The sequence below is a fragment of the Hippocampus zosterae genome, chromosome 19, assembly GCF_025434085.1.
Source record: "Hippocampus zosterae strain Florida chromosome 19, ASM2543408v3, whole genome shotgun sequence".
In the NCBI taxonomy this organism is placed as follows: Eukaryota; Metazoa; Chordata; class Actinopteri; order Syngnathiformes; family Syngnathidae; genus Hippocampus; species Hippocampus zosterae.
The window spans coordinates 955881-973693 of NC_067469.1; the positions used below are offsets into that span (position 1 = coordinate 955881).

Below are 17813 nucleotides of genomic sequence, written 5' to 3' on the forward strand. Positions count from 1 at the left end.
CAGGCAGCGCATCGGGGCTGGGGTAAGAACTAAGAACTCTCGATGCTCTTTCGCTTTCTCAATAGATTGCTTCAAAGCGCTTGAGAGCACGTTTGTTGTTGTTGTTGTTGTTGTGGCCACGCCTCCCTGGCACAAAACGGCAGCGGCCAATGGGCAAGAAAATGAGTGTGCGTTTCAAATCAACACGGTGGATGCGTGTTTGTTTGTTTTCTGTGTCTGCTAGCAAACCTTTTTGGTCATGTCGGTGTTTGCGGTGGCCATGTTGGCACCGGCGGCCTGGATCCTCCACCATCTCCCCGAGTATCGCCGCAGGTCCCGCCACAAGGCCGCCAGATGAGCGCCGACCGCCTGCCCGCGCCTCTTCAAAATCAAACGCCCAATTGCGACATGGAATCGGACACCTTTTGCTTCTTGCTCCTCTTCTTCTTCTTCTTCTGTTTCTTCTGTTTCTTCCACCAAGAGAAAAAGCGAAGCAAACACAGCAAAAAAAGCGCCACGATTTGTATATTTAAGAAAGAAGGCCGGAAATGAAACCGATGGAAAAAAAAAAAAAAAAGAACATCAAGTTCCCTAAACAGGACGTTTGTGTTTGAAGAGGAATGTGGATAATTGTGATGACATCACTTCCTGTTACAGAGACCTCCAACAGAGTGTTGAGAGGAAGGATGTGATCATCATCATCATCAACCAAGCTGTCAAATGAAAGAAATCGACAAGTAAATTTGTTTGGTGGCCACGTCTTTCTCCACTGAAAAGCAATGCAAGTTTGTTTTTTTTAATGAGAAAAACATCATTTGCAATGATGTAATTCATAAAAAAAAACACAGCGATGAAATCATTTGACAGAATTAAAAGAATTAAAGCGTTTTTGTCAGTTTTGAATCTGGTCAGTGGTGTTAATAAGCTGTAAAAACACTGCTGTTTTTTAATGATGTATAGTATTGCGATTGATTTTACCTCGACCACATGACCGGGCTTTGTGCCAATACGTGTTGGGAAAGAGTCGGTTTTACGTTACGTCGTGCGCGCATTGAAACCTGTTGGGGGCGGTAAAGACAATAACAAGAAGCTGGGCGGGCGCTCATCAACGAAGAAGAAGGATCCGATTGCGCCTGCGTACACCACGTATGCTTCTCCCTGATCTGGCTCGATGCTAAAGCGGACTAGCTGGCGAGTCAACGCCACTCAAGCGGGCTTCCAGCAGCAGTAGCAGTAGCAGAGTAGCGGGCGGACGAACGGAGGTGCCGCAGCGGCGAAAGACGCTCGGACGTCGCCGCGACTGACGAAATGCCCGGCCAGCAGTTCCAGTACGATGACAGCGGCAACACGTTCTTCTACTTCCTTACGTCGTTCGTGGGACTCATCTTGATCCCGGCCACTTATTACCTGTGGCCCCGGGATCAGAATGCTGGTAAGGCCCCGATGCGTCGGGCTCCTTTGCTAGCCTTGAGCTAAAAGGACGGCTTCGACCAGCGTCCCGTCCCGAAGCCGGTGGCTCACGGAAAGAAGCGCTTTGTGGGTTTTTTCGCTCCCCCTGAGCTGAAACTCTCCGTGCCCCGTTACTCTTTGTTTGCGTCAATCTGGTTGTCGCCGAAGCTGTCGTATGACAGGTTTGCGCACTGGCAGAACATGTTACAAGTGAGGCACAACTGCGTACTAGTTGACATCTGCGCGCTACTAGCCGTCTTCGTGAAGTGCTTTGTGTTTACTCGTCGTGTCTTTTTTCCGACGAAGCATTTGTTCCATGTTCTCGAGGTTCACTCCATGAGGACGAGTACATGTTGCTAGTGAGGCAAAACCGGACACGAGTTGACAACTGCGTGATACTCGTCCCTACTGCTGACATGATACATGAAATCGTGAGCATGGAGCGCTTCACTCGTAGGACACCCGTGTAGTGCCCGTCGTGGGCACTACGCCCAATTGACATATAGTACAAGTATACATCTAGTGCAGTCAGACATCAGTCGTCTCACGAGTGCAACGGGAAATTATAGTCGTCAGCCACTTGGTTTTTATCGACATTTTATTTTTTTTGCACCCGACTCCAAGCCACCTCATTTCAAGTCTCTGCCGAGTCTGTTTATCGAGCCAATGCCTCTCCAATCCAACGAAGAAGAAAAGGAAAACCACATCCAAATGCTCTGTGTCTCTTATACTGCCCCCAGGTGGCCAAGGCGTTTACAGCAATCATGAAAAGCACAAGAGGGACCAATAACTATTGACTCCACTCATTCCCGACTCCCGAATCATTCTCGGGCCACTAAATATAAAATTCCTAATTCCTTATTAAGAAGCTATCTCACTGAAATGATGGTGACGTGTTGTTGTTGTTGTTTTTTTTTTGTAGAGCAATTGCGTCTGAAGAGCCTGCGTCGGGTGCACGGCAGGTGCCTGTGGTATCGTCTGCGACTGCTCAAGTCCCAGAAGAGCATCGTCCCCAGACTCAAGTGAGTCCACGTTTTCGCCGGGGAATCGCGGAGCCTTCACAAGAGCTTTCTCTCGCCCAGTTTTTTTTTAATGCAACTTGATTTTTGTAACATTTTATCTTTATGCCATTTGACTTTTTCCTCCTACATTTCTGATGTTAGTCTTATAACTTCAAGATTTTATTCACGACCCCTCCCACCCCCAATCTTGTAAAATTAGAACTTTTTTGTACAAATTATTTTTCATGAGGCAGCCGACAACGGTGTCATGCCCTCCATGCCCTTTCCCCCCCACCCCTTTACGCTCGCCAATGATTTCTAACTGGCCAGAGGAGGAGGGGAGGGTGTTGTCATGGCAACAGGTGCTGATGCAGCGCAAGCCTGCCGGCTTTGCTATTGTCATGGAAACGGGTTGAACTTCCACGCACGGGATGCCAAACATCGGAAGCTGGAAGATGGCACAACCGCGCGCGATTCGATTTTGCAAGACGCTAACGCTGGTTTTTCATCCGCCGCCAACAAGTCAAACGTGATCGTTTCGATTCGGAACGGGAAGTGCCGTCCTTTTAGTTTTACTTTATGATCGGAGCTTTTACCAAGATTTTCACGTTGACGAGTCGCCCTCTTCGGCGCCACGTTGACCCGGGAACCCGACTCCGCTTTGTGTGTGTTTTCAGGAAAGCGGGCTTCTTGTTTGGCTGGCTCATCTTCCTGCTGCTTGCCTACAAGGTGTCCAAGCTGGACCGGGAGTACCAGGAGTATAATCCCTATGAAGTTCTCAACTTGGACCCGGTAAATTGGACAACCAAAACGCTTTCCAAAAGTGCCCTTGAATGACTTGAGAAAGTTGACCCGCCCCGTCTCGCCGCTTTTCTCTGACATCACGATATTTTGTGACATTTTTTATGCTTCGCCGGAGCGTGATTGCGTGCGTTTGTTCTCCAGGGCTCGTCGCTCTCGGAAATCAAGAAGCAGTACCGCGTGCTGTCGCTGAAATTCCACCCGGACCGAGGCGGCGACGAGGCCACGTTCATGAGGATCGCCAAAGCTTACGCCGCGTACGTGTCGCCGGCGGCGGCTCCCTCGGCCTGCGCGCTTTGCTCCGTTTTAATGCCCTTGCTTTGCCCGCAGTCTCACCAATGAGCAGTCCCGAAAGAACTGGGAAATGTACGGCAACCCGGATGGTCCAAGCGGTGAGTTGCTGCTCTTTCTACGTGCTTGCAAGCCCCGCCCCCCTTCAGGCAGATGAGTTGACCTTTGGAGCGAATGGAACGGAAGCTCGGCCTTGTTTCCGAACCTCTTTTTTCTCCTTTGCAGCAACCAGTTTTGGCATCGCCCTGCCCGCCTGGATCGTGGACCAGAAGAACTCCATGCTGGTATTTATTTTTATTTTTTTCGTTTTGGGCCTCACAGGAAAAAGTTTAGGGGACCCCCGACTTGAATAGAACAGTTGATGCGCAATGATGAATTGGGTGCGGCAAAGTCTTACGGGGGCGGTGCCAAGACCTCTAAGCCTATTGTGCTCTCTTGTAGGTGTTGTTGGTCTACGGTCTGGCCTTCATGGTTATCCTTCCTGTTGTGGTGGTAAGTGGTCCTCTTGCACGTTCCCGTCGTCCGATGTGTTTTCGACATGAATTCCTAGCGCCGGGTTTTGCGCACGGCAGGGCATGTGGTGGTACCGCTCCATCCGATACAGCGGAGACCAGATCCTCATCAACACCACTCAGCTCTTCATGCACTTCATGTACAAGACCCCCAACATGAACATGAAGCGTACGTGCCTTCGTGCCATTCATCCGCCGACAATGTTCTCGCGCCAGTAGAAATGTTTGGCTCGTTAGATTTACCGGGGCAATTTCCAAGTCGCAATACCCCGGCGGCCATTTTGCATCCCGATGAAGGAGTTTCTGGTTTTGCGCTTGGCTTTCCAGGTTTGGGCATGGTGCTGACCGCGGCTTTTGAATTTGACCCTCGCAGCAACAAAGAAGCCACCATCCGACCCGCCGACAACGTCAAAGTGCCCCTGGTTGGAACCTTCTTCCGTCTTTTCTCTCGCATTTGGCCAATTCGTCATCTTTTCAGTGTGGCACTAGAAAAATATATCGAATGGAAGTGAATAGCACGCGGGTCGTCGTGTTCTTCCTTTTTTTTTTTTTTGCACGTCTCGCAGTTGATTTGTAAGCTGGGAAACATCAACGTGAAGAAGAAGGAGCCTCCCTTCTGCTACCCGTACAGCCTGAAGGCCCGAGTCTTGGTCCTCTCTCACCTGGCGCGCATGGATGTGTCCGAGGAGCTGAAGGAAGGTCAGGCCATCCCGCTACGCGCGAGCCAGATGGCCTCGGAGACCGGCGCTTAACCCGGACGAGGCTTGTGTGTGTGTTCCGCTGCAGATCAGAGATTTGTGGTGAGGAAGAGTCCGGCTCTGCTCCAGGAGATGATCAACGTGGGCTGTCAGCTCACCATGATGGCCAACAGCAGAGGAGGTCAGCGCACACCAAGGCGCCACAAATCGCAGCCGACGAGGACTCTGGCGCGGTCGAGAATGACTTCTTCTTCTCTCTAACCAGGTTTCCACGCTCCTCGCCTGGTCACCATCGAGAACTGCATGAAGCTGACCCAGATGATCGTGCAGGGCCTGCAGGAGTCCAAGTCGCCCCTGCTGCAGCTGCCCTACTTCGAGGAGGAGCACCTCCGCTACTGCATCTCCAAGAAGTACAAAGTCCGCAGTCTGCAGGACCTGGCGAGACTCAAAGACTCGGACCGACGTAGCATGCTGCACTTTCTGGGCGAGAAGTACGACGAGGTCATGGCCGTGCTGGGCAGCTTCCCTCACATCACCATGGACACCAAACTGCAAGGTCGGTCTTAAAACGTGCACACGTTGTCCTGCCTTGTTCTGGGAGTGACGCCCGATGATGTCCGCGCAGTCCTCGACGACGAAGACAGCAGCAACATCACGGCCGGCTCCATCGTCACCGTTACGGTCACCTTGACCAGAAAACGAATGGTGGTAAGCGTGGAATGGTGGCTCGCAACGGAAGTTGACACGAGGCACCTTAAGCCCAAAAGTCAAATAGCGGCTCTCTCTCTCGCCATACCAAATTGGAGAAAAATGAGGTGCTCAAGTGAAGGTTTAAAAAAAAAATCTGTTTGTCATGTCCCCAAGTCCTGTCTAACCCACAAATGCAAAACGGATGAACTCCGAAACGTTATTGTTGTCAACCATATTGATACCAGAGAGACACATCTCCAGATGACCGCCAGAGGGAGCTGTTGCCTTATTGCCTTTCAAAACTGCACCAACGCTGGCTTCCTCCTTGTTTAGGAGGTGTTTGAAAAGGAGCAGGAAGCCTTACCGTGTCCCGGAGAGGAGACGGCCCCCGCAGAGGAAGTGGTAAGGACTATGAAAATCTCTTTGAGGTCCATGGTACTGCCAAAGAAAATGAACTAACTGCTTGAAGGCACCTTTTTGGGGCTTTAACTGTGCCTAAAGTATGTGTGGGGGCTCATTTCCGTGTTTGGCAGGGAGACGCCAGTAAAGCGAAAGCGAAGCAAGTGTGGCAGAACAAGAGCAAAGGCACCAAGAAGACGGCAAAGTCCAAGAAGAAAAAGCTGACCAAGAAGAAGACCACGCCGGCGCTGGCCAAAGCCAAGCAGGCCAACGGAAGCGTGGCGGGAAGCGTAAGTTGCCCCCACCCCCATCACCACCACCACTACACCCCCCTGCAGCGTGGCGGCCAAATGCTCTTGTACGCGGCAGGAGGCGCCGTCGGCGGCCAAGGAGGAGGACGAGGAGGAGGTCTCGGACAAAGGCAGCGAGTCGGACGAGGGCGAGACCAACAAATACTCTGCCCGCGAGAGAGACGAAGACAGCGACAAGCAGAGCGACACCGAAATGGACGAGATGGCCGGAGACGACGAGGAGGTGGGGGGAAAAGCGCTGATCTTATGCCCGCGAAAACATCTACATCCTAGAATGTCTGAACCGATGTTGTGGTGACGCCTTCCCAGGAGTGGAAGGCGCTGCAGCAGAGCATCCAGCGGCGAGAGCGCGCCCTGCTGGAGACCAAGTCCAAGGTGACGCACACGGCCTACAGCCTTTACTACCCCGAGGAGAAGCAGGAGTGGTGGTGGCTCTACATCGCCGACCGGCGGGACCAGACCCTCGTGTCCATGCCCTACCACGTCTGCACGCTGAAGGACACGGAGGAGGTGGGTCCCCCCCCCAAATCCCCCCACCCGAATCTTCAAACGGTGGACGGCTCTTGACTTGAAGCAAACGTTTGTCCAGGTGGAGCTGAAGTTTCCGGCGCCATCCAAAACGGGCAACTACCAATATTCGGTCATCCTGCGTTCGGATTCCTACTTGGGACTGGACCAGATCAAACCGCTCAAGGTGAGTGCGGCAAACGCGACTGACGGGTCAGTCTTTGGTACGGGGCGAGCGGCGGACTTCTGGAATGAGTGAATGAATACGCGCCGGTCTGAGTGTGACGATGTGAGGAGGCAGCGACTCGAGTGAGTGGATGATTGCGGCAGGCCAAGTGAGCGAATTTGAAATAGGCAACCGAGTGTGACGAGCTTCTACTTCGTGGTTTAATGAGTGAAAGTGTGACCCGGTGGGGGGGCGAAATGCATGATTGCCAGAGGTCGAGCGAGGCGGTCGGGGAGTCATTTGGGCTTAGACGGTGTGGTCATGCGTGTGCGCAGCTGGAGGTGCACGAGGCCAAGGCCATGCTGGACAACCACCCGCAGTGGGACATTCCCGACACGGAGGAGGAGGACGAGGAGCAAGAGGACAGCGACGGCATCGAGGAGAGCGAAGACGGCGACGACGAGGACGACGACTGAACGCGTACTCCCTCGGCATCCCTCCCGCACATCACGGCAACCCCCCACCCAGCCTCCACCCCCCACCCTTTTCCTCAACACACAAGACTCAGCCGGGACATTTTTGTACACTACCCCCCCCCCCCCCCCCCCCGACACGCCAGCTGGCCCCTTTTCTATCTTTGTATGTGCGCGCCCGCGTTATGTTTCTAACCCGGCGAGAATGTGTACAGGTGCAAATGAGCGGGGGGACGGCGGCGGCCATCTTGCGAGAGGCCTGCGCGTGTACCGCGCCGCCGCGAAGAAACATGATAAAGTTGTTTTCCTTTGGCCTCAAGTTGTAACAATCGCCGGACAAACGCGTTCCCACCAAATGGACTTTGTAACGGGACTTCCCGCGTCGGCGTTGGAGCTCCGCTATGTCCGAAGCGTCTCATCATCAGTTTACGTCTCCAAATAGTCTCTTGAAAATGTGGATCAATTCCAGTGCACCGCATATTGTAGAGATGGCGATGCCGCACACTGGGAGTGTGTTTATTTGTTTGGTCATGTTCGAGATGGGAGTGCGGGGGGGTGGGAGCATCTCCGATGAAAAGGGTAAGATGGACGCATAAGGCGTGCAAAAGTGACTCGAGTGTTCAAATGTGTGGCCGATAGCAGCTCTCGAATGGAATCGTGCGTCGGGGCTGCGCGCGCTTCAAGTACAATCTTCTGGAGGGCTGTTTTTTTTCCTCATTAAAGCTTATGAACATTTTTGTATATTGGCCGCAGGCTGGAACGGACGACTGGTGTTTCCGTCGATGTCTTTTGAAAGTTTTGCTTTGAACGGGCGAACCGACCGACAAACCAAGTTACCCCCCCCCCCCCCCCCCCAAAAAAAAGAAGAAAATGCATGATAGATTACATGAATCCCAAACTTTCCATAGGTGGGACTGCAGGTATGGGGAAAAAAAAGACGCCTCCAGCCCCCATGTTGTTCATAAATCTTTAATTTGCTCTTGGGATGTCGCCGCTTAGATGCGCAGCAGGATGTCATGCAGCGGTTTGCGTTTGAGGTCGGGCACGGTGGCGTCTTTGGCAGGGTAGCCGACGGGAAGGAGCAGGAGCAGCTTCTCATTGGCCGGACGCTCGAGCAGCTTCCTGAGCTTTGGGCCGCAGTTGAGCGGCGTCGACGTCACGGTGACCAGACCCACGTTCTGACAACGCACAGATGACGGGAGAGAGTCGTCTTCGCGTCGGTTCAAAGCAAAGGTTGGTTTGTGCTAAAAGGCCGGGCACCAAATTGCCATTGAAATGAGCACATTATCTTCAAGTGAGGCATTTGACGCATTTGTTCCAACGCACTAAACAACCAAATATTTTGTCCAAAACGGCAATACATTTTAAGATTCATTCATTCATTCATTCATCTTCCGAGCCGCTTGATCCTCACTCGGGTCGCGGGGGGTGCTGGAGCCTATCCCAGCTGTCTTCGGGCAGTAGGCGGGGGACACCCTGAACTGGTTGCCAGCCAATCGCAGGGCACACAGAGACGAACAACCATTCGCGCTCACACTCACACCTAGGGACAATTTAGAGTGTTCAATCAGCCTGCCACGCATGTTTTTTGGAATGTGGGAGGAAACCGGAGCACCCGGAGAAAACCCACGCAGGCCCGGGGAGAACATGCAAACTCCACACAGGGAGGCCGGAGCTGGAATCGAACCCGGTACCTTTGCACTGTGAAGCCGACGTGCTAACCACTGGACTACCGGGCCGCCCATTTTAAGATTCATTTTTCTAGAAAATGTTTTTTTTTTTTTCGCATCAGCTTTAGTCCTCATATTTTTGTAATATGATCACTTTGTCATCGGATTTTATTTTTTGGTCGTTGGCCAGTTGCTGCTTGTTCAAGTTGGAACGGATGAACCAGGAGCTGCGGTTCTGAGTAACTTGAGATGAAATCCTTTCAGTCATGCTTTCGAGAGTTTTCTTGGTGTGCTGGGAGACTTGTGCAAAGTAAAAAAAGGGTAAAACCTTTGGCTCGGCGTTCACGTCACCTGCAGTGCGGCCAGAAGGATGCCGCAGGCGATGGACACGCTGATCTCGTTGTAGTAGTGTGTCCTTTTCTTGTTGTCCGCTAGGGTTCCGTACGTCTGTTTAAAGATGAGGATGAGGTACGGGGCGACGTCCAAGTACTCCTTGATCCAGTTGGTCCTGCGGCGGACAAACACAAGTCGGCTGGCCGGGACCACCGCGGTCGTCGGACGGATTGGCGTCAACGCTCACCTGAATGCGGCCAAATCTTCGACCCACTTGGCGCCCATGCGCTGCCGGTAGTTGACCTCCTCTTCTTCCTCCACGATCAGTCGGATGCGGTGCTTTATGTCCGGGTCGGAGACCGCCACGAAGGTCCAGGGTTCGGTGTGCGCGCCGCTTGGTGCAGTACCTGCCCGGGTCAGTTGAAAGCAATACGCGGATCGTTCCTTCTTTTTTTCGCAGAACAACCATTCACGCTCACAGTCCCACCATTAACCTGCCGCGCATGTTTTTGGGATGTGGGAGGAGAAAGCCAGGCGGGCACGGGGAGAACACGCAAACTCCACATAGGAAGGCCGGGGGCCGGATTCGAACCCGCCACCTCCGCACTGCGAGGCGGACGTGCTCACCGGCCATCTTCGGTTCCGTTCGGAGCACTCGAACTGCGCCGCACGACCACTTACCTGCGGTGCGTACGACATTTTCGATGACTTCCCACGGCACGGGCTCGGGGCTGATGAAGCGGACCGACCTGCGCCGGTTCATCGACTCGTAGAAGCGCTGAGATGTGCGCACCATCTGCTCCTCGGGCAGGCGCTCAAGCGAGTAAGGCACGAAAGTGACATTTTCACCCATGTCGGAGTCACCCCACTCGTCGTATTCTGGAAGGTGAAAATCCTCATTCGCATACTGTGAAAACGACGCCCTTCACTTCCGACTTGAATACTTCAAAACCCCGCGCGTGTCTCTTGCCGTGCTCTTTTGACGCGGCCTCACTGTCATCCTGCAGGTCCTGGTCCACCCACGGTCGGGTTGGTCCCCCACGACGGTCGGCGGCGGTCTTGGTCAGATGGCCCCTCGCTACCAGGAAGCCCATCGCCAGGCACAGCACCAGCGCCAGGGCCGCCGTGAGCACGGGTATGTCGAGCATGACTGGACAGAGGAGAGGAGGCCGGGCTGCTCACAAAGACGCTTCTCCGCAATTGACGTCACCTGAACGTCAAAAACGTCCGGTCAGCTCGCACCCACGCTCGGGAATGTCAGCAAAAAGTCATTTGGCTCCTCGCCGGAAAATGATCGACCATCCAGTCTAAAGATCGCGCAAGTTATTCTTTAACCAAGCCGTATGGCAGTTTATCGTTGTGTTGTTGTGAACCACATTTGATCAAGCTGTAATTCTTGAGGCTGAACCCTGAACTGGTTGCCGACCAATCGCGGAGCTCACCTCGGCAAACACCTATCTTTTTATTGCATTCTTAGAATCGGCCACAAGGGGGCGTCACCGATTCACCGCATGGATCCATGTACAGTAGGACAGGAGTTCAATAGTCGTGCGTGAATGATGGATCCCCTCCAAAAATCTGCCAAGAACAATCCAAACTGCAAATGGCCAATAAAAACCAACTGCAATCGTCAAACGGACAATTCCGATGACAAACGCAAAGACGGCAAGTTGTCATGGGCAGCAACTGAGGTGCGGCTTGCCTGCATTTGATTTGAATCTCAATTGGAGGCGGCATAAGCCCCGCCCCCTTCGGACCGTCTGCGCTGGAAATAGCAGCTGTTCGAAGAGCCCACTTCCAAGCACTCCACAGTCTGCCTCGTCTCCGCTCGACACGTCGCCCACCCCGCGATAAGCTGCCAAGTCGAGACGAAACGAAACGGAGCCATGTCGGCCGCCAGCACCGAGACCAGCGCCGCGGCGCTGCCCGTCGCCGCCGCCGCCGCCGCCGGCCGGGTCTTCTTCCAAGCCGCGCCCGGCGTGGGCTGCGCCGGCTCGGCCCCGCTGGGCGTCGGCGGCGGCGGCGGCGGCTCCTCGGACGACCCGGTGCAGAAGCGGCAGGGCAAAGTGACCGTCAAGTACGACCGCAAGGAGCTCAGGAAGCGGCTCGTGCTCGAGGAGTGGATCATCGAGCAGCTCAGCGAACTGTACGACTGCGAGGTCAGCATACCGACAACCCTTTTGTTTCTCTCTCTCTTTGTTTTACGTGTAAAATCGGAATTCCGAGAGCTTCCTTCCTGCATTTGACTCATTCGTGCCATCATTTAATTGTAGACAACTTGTCTGTTTTGAGTTGGATAAAGTCCCCCAGGAGTCACGCCGACATGGTAGAAAAAAATAATACATGTGTATATATTATTCAGACGGCGGTGATTTAAATGTCTGGAGTCGCCCAAAATATTACGTTGGAGAAAATACATAATATGAAGAATACATCTGTACACTAAGATACATCGTTCAATCCACTGAAAACAAAAATAGTGTATTGAGTGTACGTCAATTGGATTTCGTCAAATGCTTGCACGGGGTACTCTGGATCCAGATCCATTTGAGTAGAGGTTGCCGCTCTACCTTTTTGGAACGGGATGCTTTTTATTTCGTGCAATCACTTGGTGACCTCGAATGGACTCCATTCAAGCCACCATTTTTTTTTCTCCCAGTGGAGAAGATAAAGACGGCGTTTGCAACATTTGTGTTGCTTCAGTTCCATGGACATTGTGCTGCTCCTTCAAGTGTGGGAACCTTGGCCACGAGGGGGCTTTAGCAGAGGATAGGGACCGAGTAGCTCATCCTTTATGGATGTGTGTGTGTGAGATGACACCTGCCACCAGAGCTGAGCAAAGAGGGAGATGGTAGGGGGAGGGGGTAAACACGGGGGGGCGGGTGGAGGGGGGTGGGTGCTGCTTGAGACTCGGAAAAGAAGGGCAGTGGGTTAAGGATGCGCTGATGCTGTGACTCGTCTCCTCGCCAGCCAATGGCCACTGCTGCCACTCAACACGCTGACACGCATATGCGCACACACACAAAGCTGGGTCGATGCAGCGGGCGAGTCACGCAGATGATTTACTTGGACTGTTTTAAGTGTGTGTGTGTTTGGGGGAAACGAGGGGAGGGGGACTTGGCTGTTGTGAGTTCAGATGGCCAACTGTGAAGCTTTGAGGGATGCCAAACGGAGCCGCATCGCTTGTTGGCTACGATGGGGTCATGTGAGCGTTTGACCGGCCTCCCGTTTCAAAGCCCGGCCGAGCCGCCGGCCGAGCGTGACTCTCGCCGGCGTTTCAGCATCCGAAGTTTGCCGGGGCAAAAAGTGTTGCCGTCGGACGGGCGTTTGGCGGTCACGCGGCATCCGTCTGCCGTGGCGGCTTGGATTTCACCTGGGATATGAATTCCTCGCGTCTATCTTTAGCCTCTCCAGTCTTTGATTTCACGATGGCTGATTAAGCGTGGGATGAAAGTGGCCTCGCTTTGCTCGACTTCCCGCGTAGACTTTGGTGCCTCCTCGCTGACGTTTTCCCTCGTTTCTTGCTGATTAACTCATGACTCTTAATGACCAAAAAAAAAAATCAGCCATGGCATTTGGGACTGATTCCAATCAGGTGATCGGATTCATGCGAGTGTTGTGGGAATGTCAGAAAATTAGCAGCCCTTATTCTTGATCCTCTGCGAAGAATGACGAATATATGTGCCGTACCGATGAGCCGAGAGGAGTGTAGACGCCTCAAAGAATTGGTTACCCGTCGGTCTGCCCTGTGCTGCCCCCAGGTGGCCAAGGTGGGCACACCACGAGGAGCAGCCCGGCGGCTCTTGAATGGATTTGACAAAAACAAAAGAGACGTTAACAAAAATCTGTGCTTCTTTTTGGGGAGATGGCGAGCAGATTGGATGTCGTGTCAAAATGGATCCAGAACCACCTCGGGAGGTATCGCCCCCCCTTGAGTTATCGAGCGTTTAGTAACGAATTGGCTTCAATTGCAGCGTCTTCTCGCTGCCGCCACATCGGGTTCACATAACACGGCGTTGTCGGTGGTTTCCTCGGGTGAAGGAAAGAAAAACCGGGAAGGGCGACCACGGGGAACTATCGACAAGGTCACAAGAGAAGCGGGGGATGAGGGTGGGAGGGGGGGCGGGGCTGCTACAGGAGATGGATCATGATATCGAGAGTGGAAAAATACATGGTGGGGGGGGGTGCGAGAGTAGCGCCTAGAGACACGTGCTTCATCCGTGTGGAAGAGGATCCCAATTTTTTTTGTTTTTGTCTTTGCGATCATTTATTGTAGGTGCCCCCCCATGGATCTTTTTTATTCCAGCAGGGCGGGCGCTGGCATTTTGTCCCGCACCGCCCTCTGCTGTTGACTGAAAATGACGTCAGAGTGCCCTCCGGCTCGCATCACGTGGGCGAAGCCACAAAACAGGTGAGCGCTGACATTTAGGATGCCAGCCCGAGGGCACTTTGATTAATTAAATTCCTTTTTGGAGTCTCGAGAAAATGGCCGCCTTGAGATCCGCTTTCGGCCATCGCCGGAGCCAAACTTCAAATGGCCGAGCGAGGCCGACAGACGACGACCTCGATCCGTTTATGGATCGGACACGGGGGGGGGGGGAAAGGTTAGCGTTTGTGACCGCCCGGGTAAATCTCTCTCTTGGCCTGTCGTTGGAATTGCCGGCGTGCCATCGCATTGGAAAGCACGCGTGTCGGCGCGTGTCGACGCGGCGCCTGCCGACGCGTGCTTGAAACAAATTCAAGAGGCGCTGGCGAGGAGACGAGAGCCGACGGCTATTGAAACCGTTCCAAGCACGTCACCGAAGCCTCAAATATGAACGGCTAAAGCAGAGTCGCGGGTGAAGGTGGCATCGGATTTGTCTACGGAGGAGGAGAAGTTGTCGGAGCGCGAAACACGAGTCGACCTCCATGTTTTTTGTTCCTCCTCATTCTCCTTTTGTGGTTTTGATCGGCAAGCGAGCGCTTCCATTGTGATGGGTTTTGATCGAGCAAAATAGCGCCGTGTTGTCTGAAACGACTTCCCGTGTTGCGTGATGATTGTAAGGACTGTCGGATGTGTGCCCGTCAGGGGGCGTGGCCAATGAGTGACAGCCGGAGCTGGAGAAAGGTTATCCGGTTCGACTGGATGTGAAGCGAGCGCCGGCCGCCGTTTCTCATTTTGCCTTTTGTGTGTTTTGGACTACTTGAGCCGTTTGGCTCAAAGTGCGACGGCGATCGTGGCTCTCCTTGCCCACAAGCCAGGGCGTCAAAGCGCCTACACTGAAAAAAAAAAATCATTCGATTAAAAAAATGAAATAAAATGAAAAATCACTCTCTGAATTGACTTAAAATAGGCAAATGAGATGCCTTAGTTTAACATATTTGAATCATGTAGATTTTTTTTTTTCAATTTAAATCCAGTTGAGGCCATTTTGGCTCTTAGCACCATGAGAGGAGAAAAAAAATGGAGTCAAGGCACCCCTACGTCTGAGTTACCTTCTGACACTCGTCCGTTTCTCCGCTCCGTTACAGGCGGCCACGAATTGCATGTCAGCGGGGGTCGCGGCTTTGGTTGGCTGACTTAAAGTGGGGGAGGGATTAGCCAAAGGTGGCTGCAATCAAGCCTTTCTTTCAACAGCAACCCCCCCTTGAACCCCATTCTTTTTGTTTACAACCCCGTTTCTGCTTCTCGCCTTCATCTTGACGCTTGCCGCCTGCAAGAAATTGGTCTGATTTGCACTATTTTGTGACCGCTTGCCGCAGGAGGAAGAGATGCCTGAGGTGGAAATAGACATCGACGACCTTTTGGAGGTCAACGGCGATGACGAGCGAGCCGTCAAGCTGCAGGTACGCTGCAGGACCGTTGTAAAAGCCCTTCAATTCGTGCTAAAAAAATTCAAGCTCTCTTTCTTTGCTACGGACACATTTTTCCCCCCGCCGTATATGACACAGGCCCGATGTGTGTGTGTGTGTGTGTGTGTGCAAAGTTGGGGGAAGCTTTTGTTTGCAATTTATTTTGAAACAATGGCCATCTTAGGCGGCCCAGTAGTCCAGTGGTTAGCACGTGGGCTTCACAGTGCAGAGGTCCCGGGTTCGATTCCAGCTCCGGCCTCCCTGTGTGGAGTTTGCATGTTCTCCCCGGGCCTGTGTGGGTTTTCTCCGGGTGCTCCGGTTTCCTCCCACATTCCAAAAAAACATGCGTGGCAGGCTGATTGGACGCTCTAAATTGTCGCTAGGTGTGAGTGTGGCGTGAATGGTTGTTCGTCTGTGTGTGCCCTGCGATTGGCTGGCAACCGATTCAGGGTGTCCCCCGCCTACTGCCCGAAGACGGCTGGGATAGGCTCCAGCACCCCCCGCCACCCTAGTGAGGATCAAGCGGCTCGGAAGATGAATGAATGAAATGAATGAATGGCCATCTTGCAGAGGTCGGGCCTTCCCCACCCATCAGAGTTAACCGAATATCATTGTTGAAGCCTCCGCATTGAAAATACCAAGACCCCCCCCCCACCCCCGACCTCCCCTTCAAGGTGTCTTTTATGTGTTCTGAGTCCATCCCTTAACAACGTTCTTCTTTTCCCACACACAGGAGTCGCTAACAGGCTGTTACAAACCGACAGAGGTGAGTGAGTCTGCCCTTTCGTACGTACGTACGTACGGGAGAACGATGATTCTCAGTGAGCGACTGCAAATGGTGTTGGCGTGACGTTATTCACCCTCGCGTGACCCACGTGTGCAACAGGAAGTCTGTGCCAAGCCGCATGCACGCACACACGCGCGCACTGATGACTTAATGTGTGCAAATTGACTACTTGAATGTGAAGGTGTGTACGTAAAGTTGGGTTAATCCACGAGAGCAATTAACAGGGCCAGCCGGCCAATCATATCAGCCGGGAATTCCCATCTGCAACCTGCTCATAAGTGGAATTAAAAAAACATTTTTTTTTTGAAAGCATGTGGCTGAGGTCGGCCGGTAACCGTCACGAGGTCGCCCGTCGCCCGCGCTGCCTTGTTGACAGAATTTTCACTGCCGGTCTTTTTCGATTCTGCCCTCATAGGATTTTGTCCGCGAGTTGCTGGGCAGGATAAGAGGAATGAGGAAGCTCAGCGCTCCAACGAAGAAGGCTCTATAATGTCGGGCGCCTCGACGTGGCCTCATCGACGCGCGCCTTCTGCCTGCCCCGCCGCGACACTCATCCCGTACATATGCCCGCGTCACTTCCGCAACCAACTCGCTCCGCACGCAATGTCAAATCTAGTCTGTACATTACCGGACTGTGAAAAGGGGCTACGTAGCAAACGGCGCATCGATGACTTTTTCACATTTGCTCGTTTTCAAGCCCCCCCCCCGACAGCCAATGAGATGGGAAATCTCAAAAACAACAAAAAAAGGGAGGAGCAAAGTGTGCACTTGCAACTGCTGTGAAATTCGTTGTGGCACGACAGTGCTTCACCATTTTAATGTTTTTTTTTTTTTAACGGAGGTATTTTCTGCTGTTACCGCCATTATTGTTCATGTGAAGGTGTCATTTTTTTGCTCATAATCCTTCCACTCTCACTTTTCTTGCTTGCATCATGCAAAGGAGTTTTTAAATTCATTACATATTTCGCATGAGGGGATTTTTTTTGTGGGGGTGGGGGGGCGTTTTAATATATGTGAGGATGTGCTCTTCAACTGCAGCGAGGCATGATGGGCATTGTAGTTCCTGACGACAAGCCTGATGATTGGTGGCCTTTCGCTCACGTCGCAGCCATTTTGATGGTGGGGGGGGGGGGGAAGGGGAGGGGGGTGTTTTTCCCCCAACACATCTCAGCTGATGTCAATTGACTCAGCGTCGAACCTTCACCATACGGACGACCGAGAGGCGACGACTGTAAGTCTGTCGAAAGCTTGACACTCGCCAAATGGAAATAAGAAATGTCAAAGGTCAAGCGCCATCAGGCGGGCGCGGTACTTTTAGAAAAAGTATGAAAGATGACATGTTGCATCAATTGTGGCGGCTTGCCGATTCTTGACTTGCACCTGCGTTTGTTCCAAACGAGACCCACTCGCGCATTGAGCCATGAATGAATGGCAATGGACAAAATGTGACAAAATCTCCCCCCCCTTTGGCTGCCCAAAGACACAAGCAGGGTGAGGGTAAATGTATGTATTTATTTATTTATTTTTTCTTTCTTCCGAACACAAAAGTAAACCGTCTTGCATGCTTACTACGGTAAATAAAGGCTGAGCGCGTAAACGAGACAAGCAACTTATAATCAAGAAACTTTGAACTTAGCTTAACTTGATAGGACTTTTATTTAGAATTGACTTCGTACGTCGGGAAGAATCCAGGAGAACTTGTGGAGAAAAAAAAAGGTGCTGTTTTTAATGTCCTTTCCAGGTCGTGGTTGTACAAAAAAAAAACGTTTTAGCTAAATTAGGCTAATATTTGATAATTTATGAGAAAGTATTTTAAAAGTGTCCATATAGGAATCTTTTTTAAGTACAGTAGCGTGTGGGAGGGGGCGGGGGGAGGCCTACAGGGGGGGCGTCTGTTGGCCCAGAGGTTTTTCT

The 17813-nt window shown here is 52.5% G+C and overlaps 4 protein-coding genes across 4 annotated transcripts in view; 2 read left to right on the forward strand and 2 right to left on the reverse strand.

The window, feature by feature from the left end:
* Window positions 1–17813, reverse strand: part of cd2ap (CD2-associated protein) — a 157567-nt gene that overhangs the window by 1259 nt on the left and 138495 nt on the right. The gene's annotated exons all lie outside the window — the stretch shown is intronic.
* On the forward strand, window positions 1102–8037 carry sec63 (SEC63 homolog, protein translocation regulator). Its single transcript, XM_052052983.1, has 19 exons — window positions 1102–1411; window positions 2351–2450; window positions 3107–3221; window positions 3375–3487; window positions 3561–3622; window positions 3747–3805; window positions 3963–4013; window positions 4094–4202; window positions 4361–4455; window positions 4600–4732; window positions 4820–4912; window positions 4997–5287; window positions 5357–5439; window positions 5755–5823; window positions 5955–6110; window positions 6190–6354; window positions 6441–6641; window positions 6721–6825; window positions 7140–8037. The coding sequence occupies exons 1-19, from the start codon at window positions 1288–1290 to the stop codon at window positions 7278–7280; spliced, it is 2265 nt and encodes a 754-aa protein (XP_051908943.1). The 5' UTR covers window positions 1102–1287; the 3' UTR covers window positions 7281–8037.
* On the reverse strand, window positions 8231–10498 carry iyd (iodotyrosine deiodinase). Its single transcript, XM_052053016.1, has 5 exons — window positions 10251–10498; window positions 9962–10159; window positions 9528–9687; window positions 9299–9455; window positions 8231–8455 (listed from the first exon to the last, which is right to left on the reverse strand). Exons 1-5 carry the CDS (start codon window positions 10426–10428, stop codon window positions 8273–8275), a joined length of 876 nt encoding a protein of 291 aa, XP_051908976.1. The 5' UTR covers window positions 10429–10498; the 3' UTR covers window positions 8231–8272.
* On the forward strand, window positions 10856–17182 carry ppp1r14c (protein phosphatase 1, regulatory (inhibitor) subunit 14C). Its single transcript, XM_052053012.1, has 4 exons — window positions 10856–11439; window positions 15023–15106; window positions 15846–15878; window positions 16315–17182. The coding sequence occupies exons 1-4, from the start codon at window positions 11167–11169 to the stop codon at window positions 16387–16389; spliced, it is 465 nt and encodes a 154-aa protein (XP_051908972.1). The 5' UTR covers window positions 10856–11166; the 3' UTR covers window positions 16390–17182.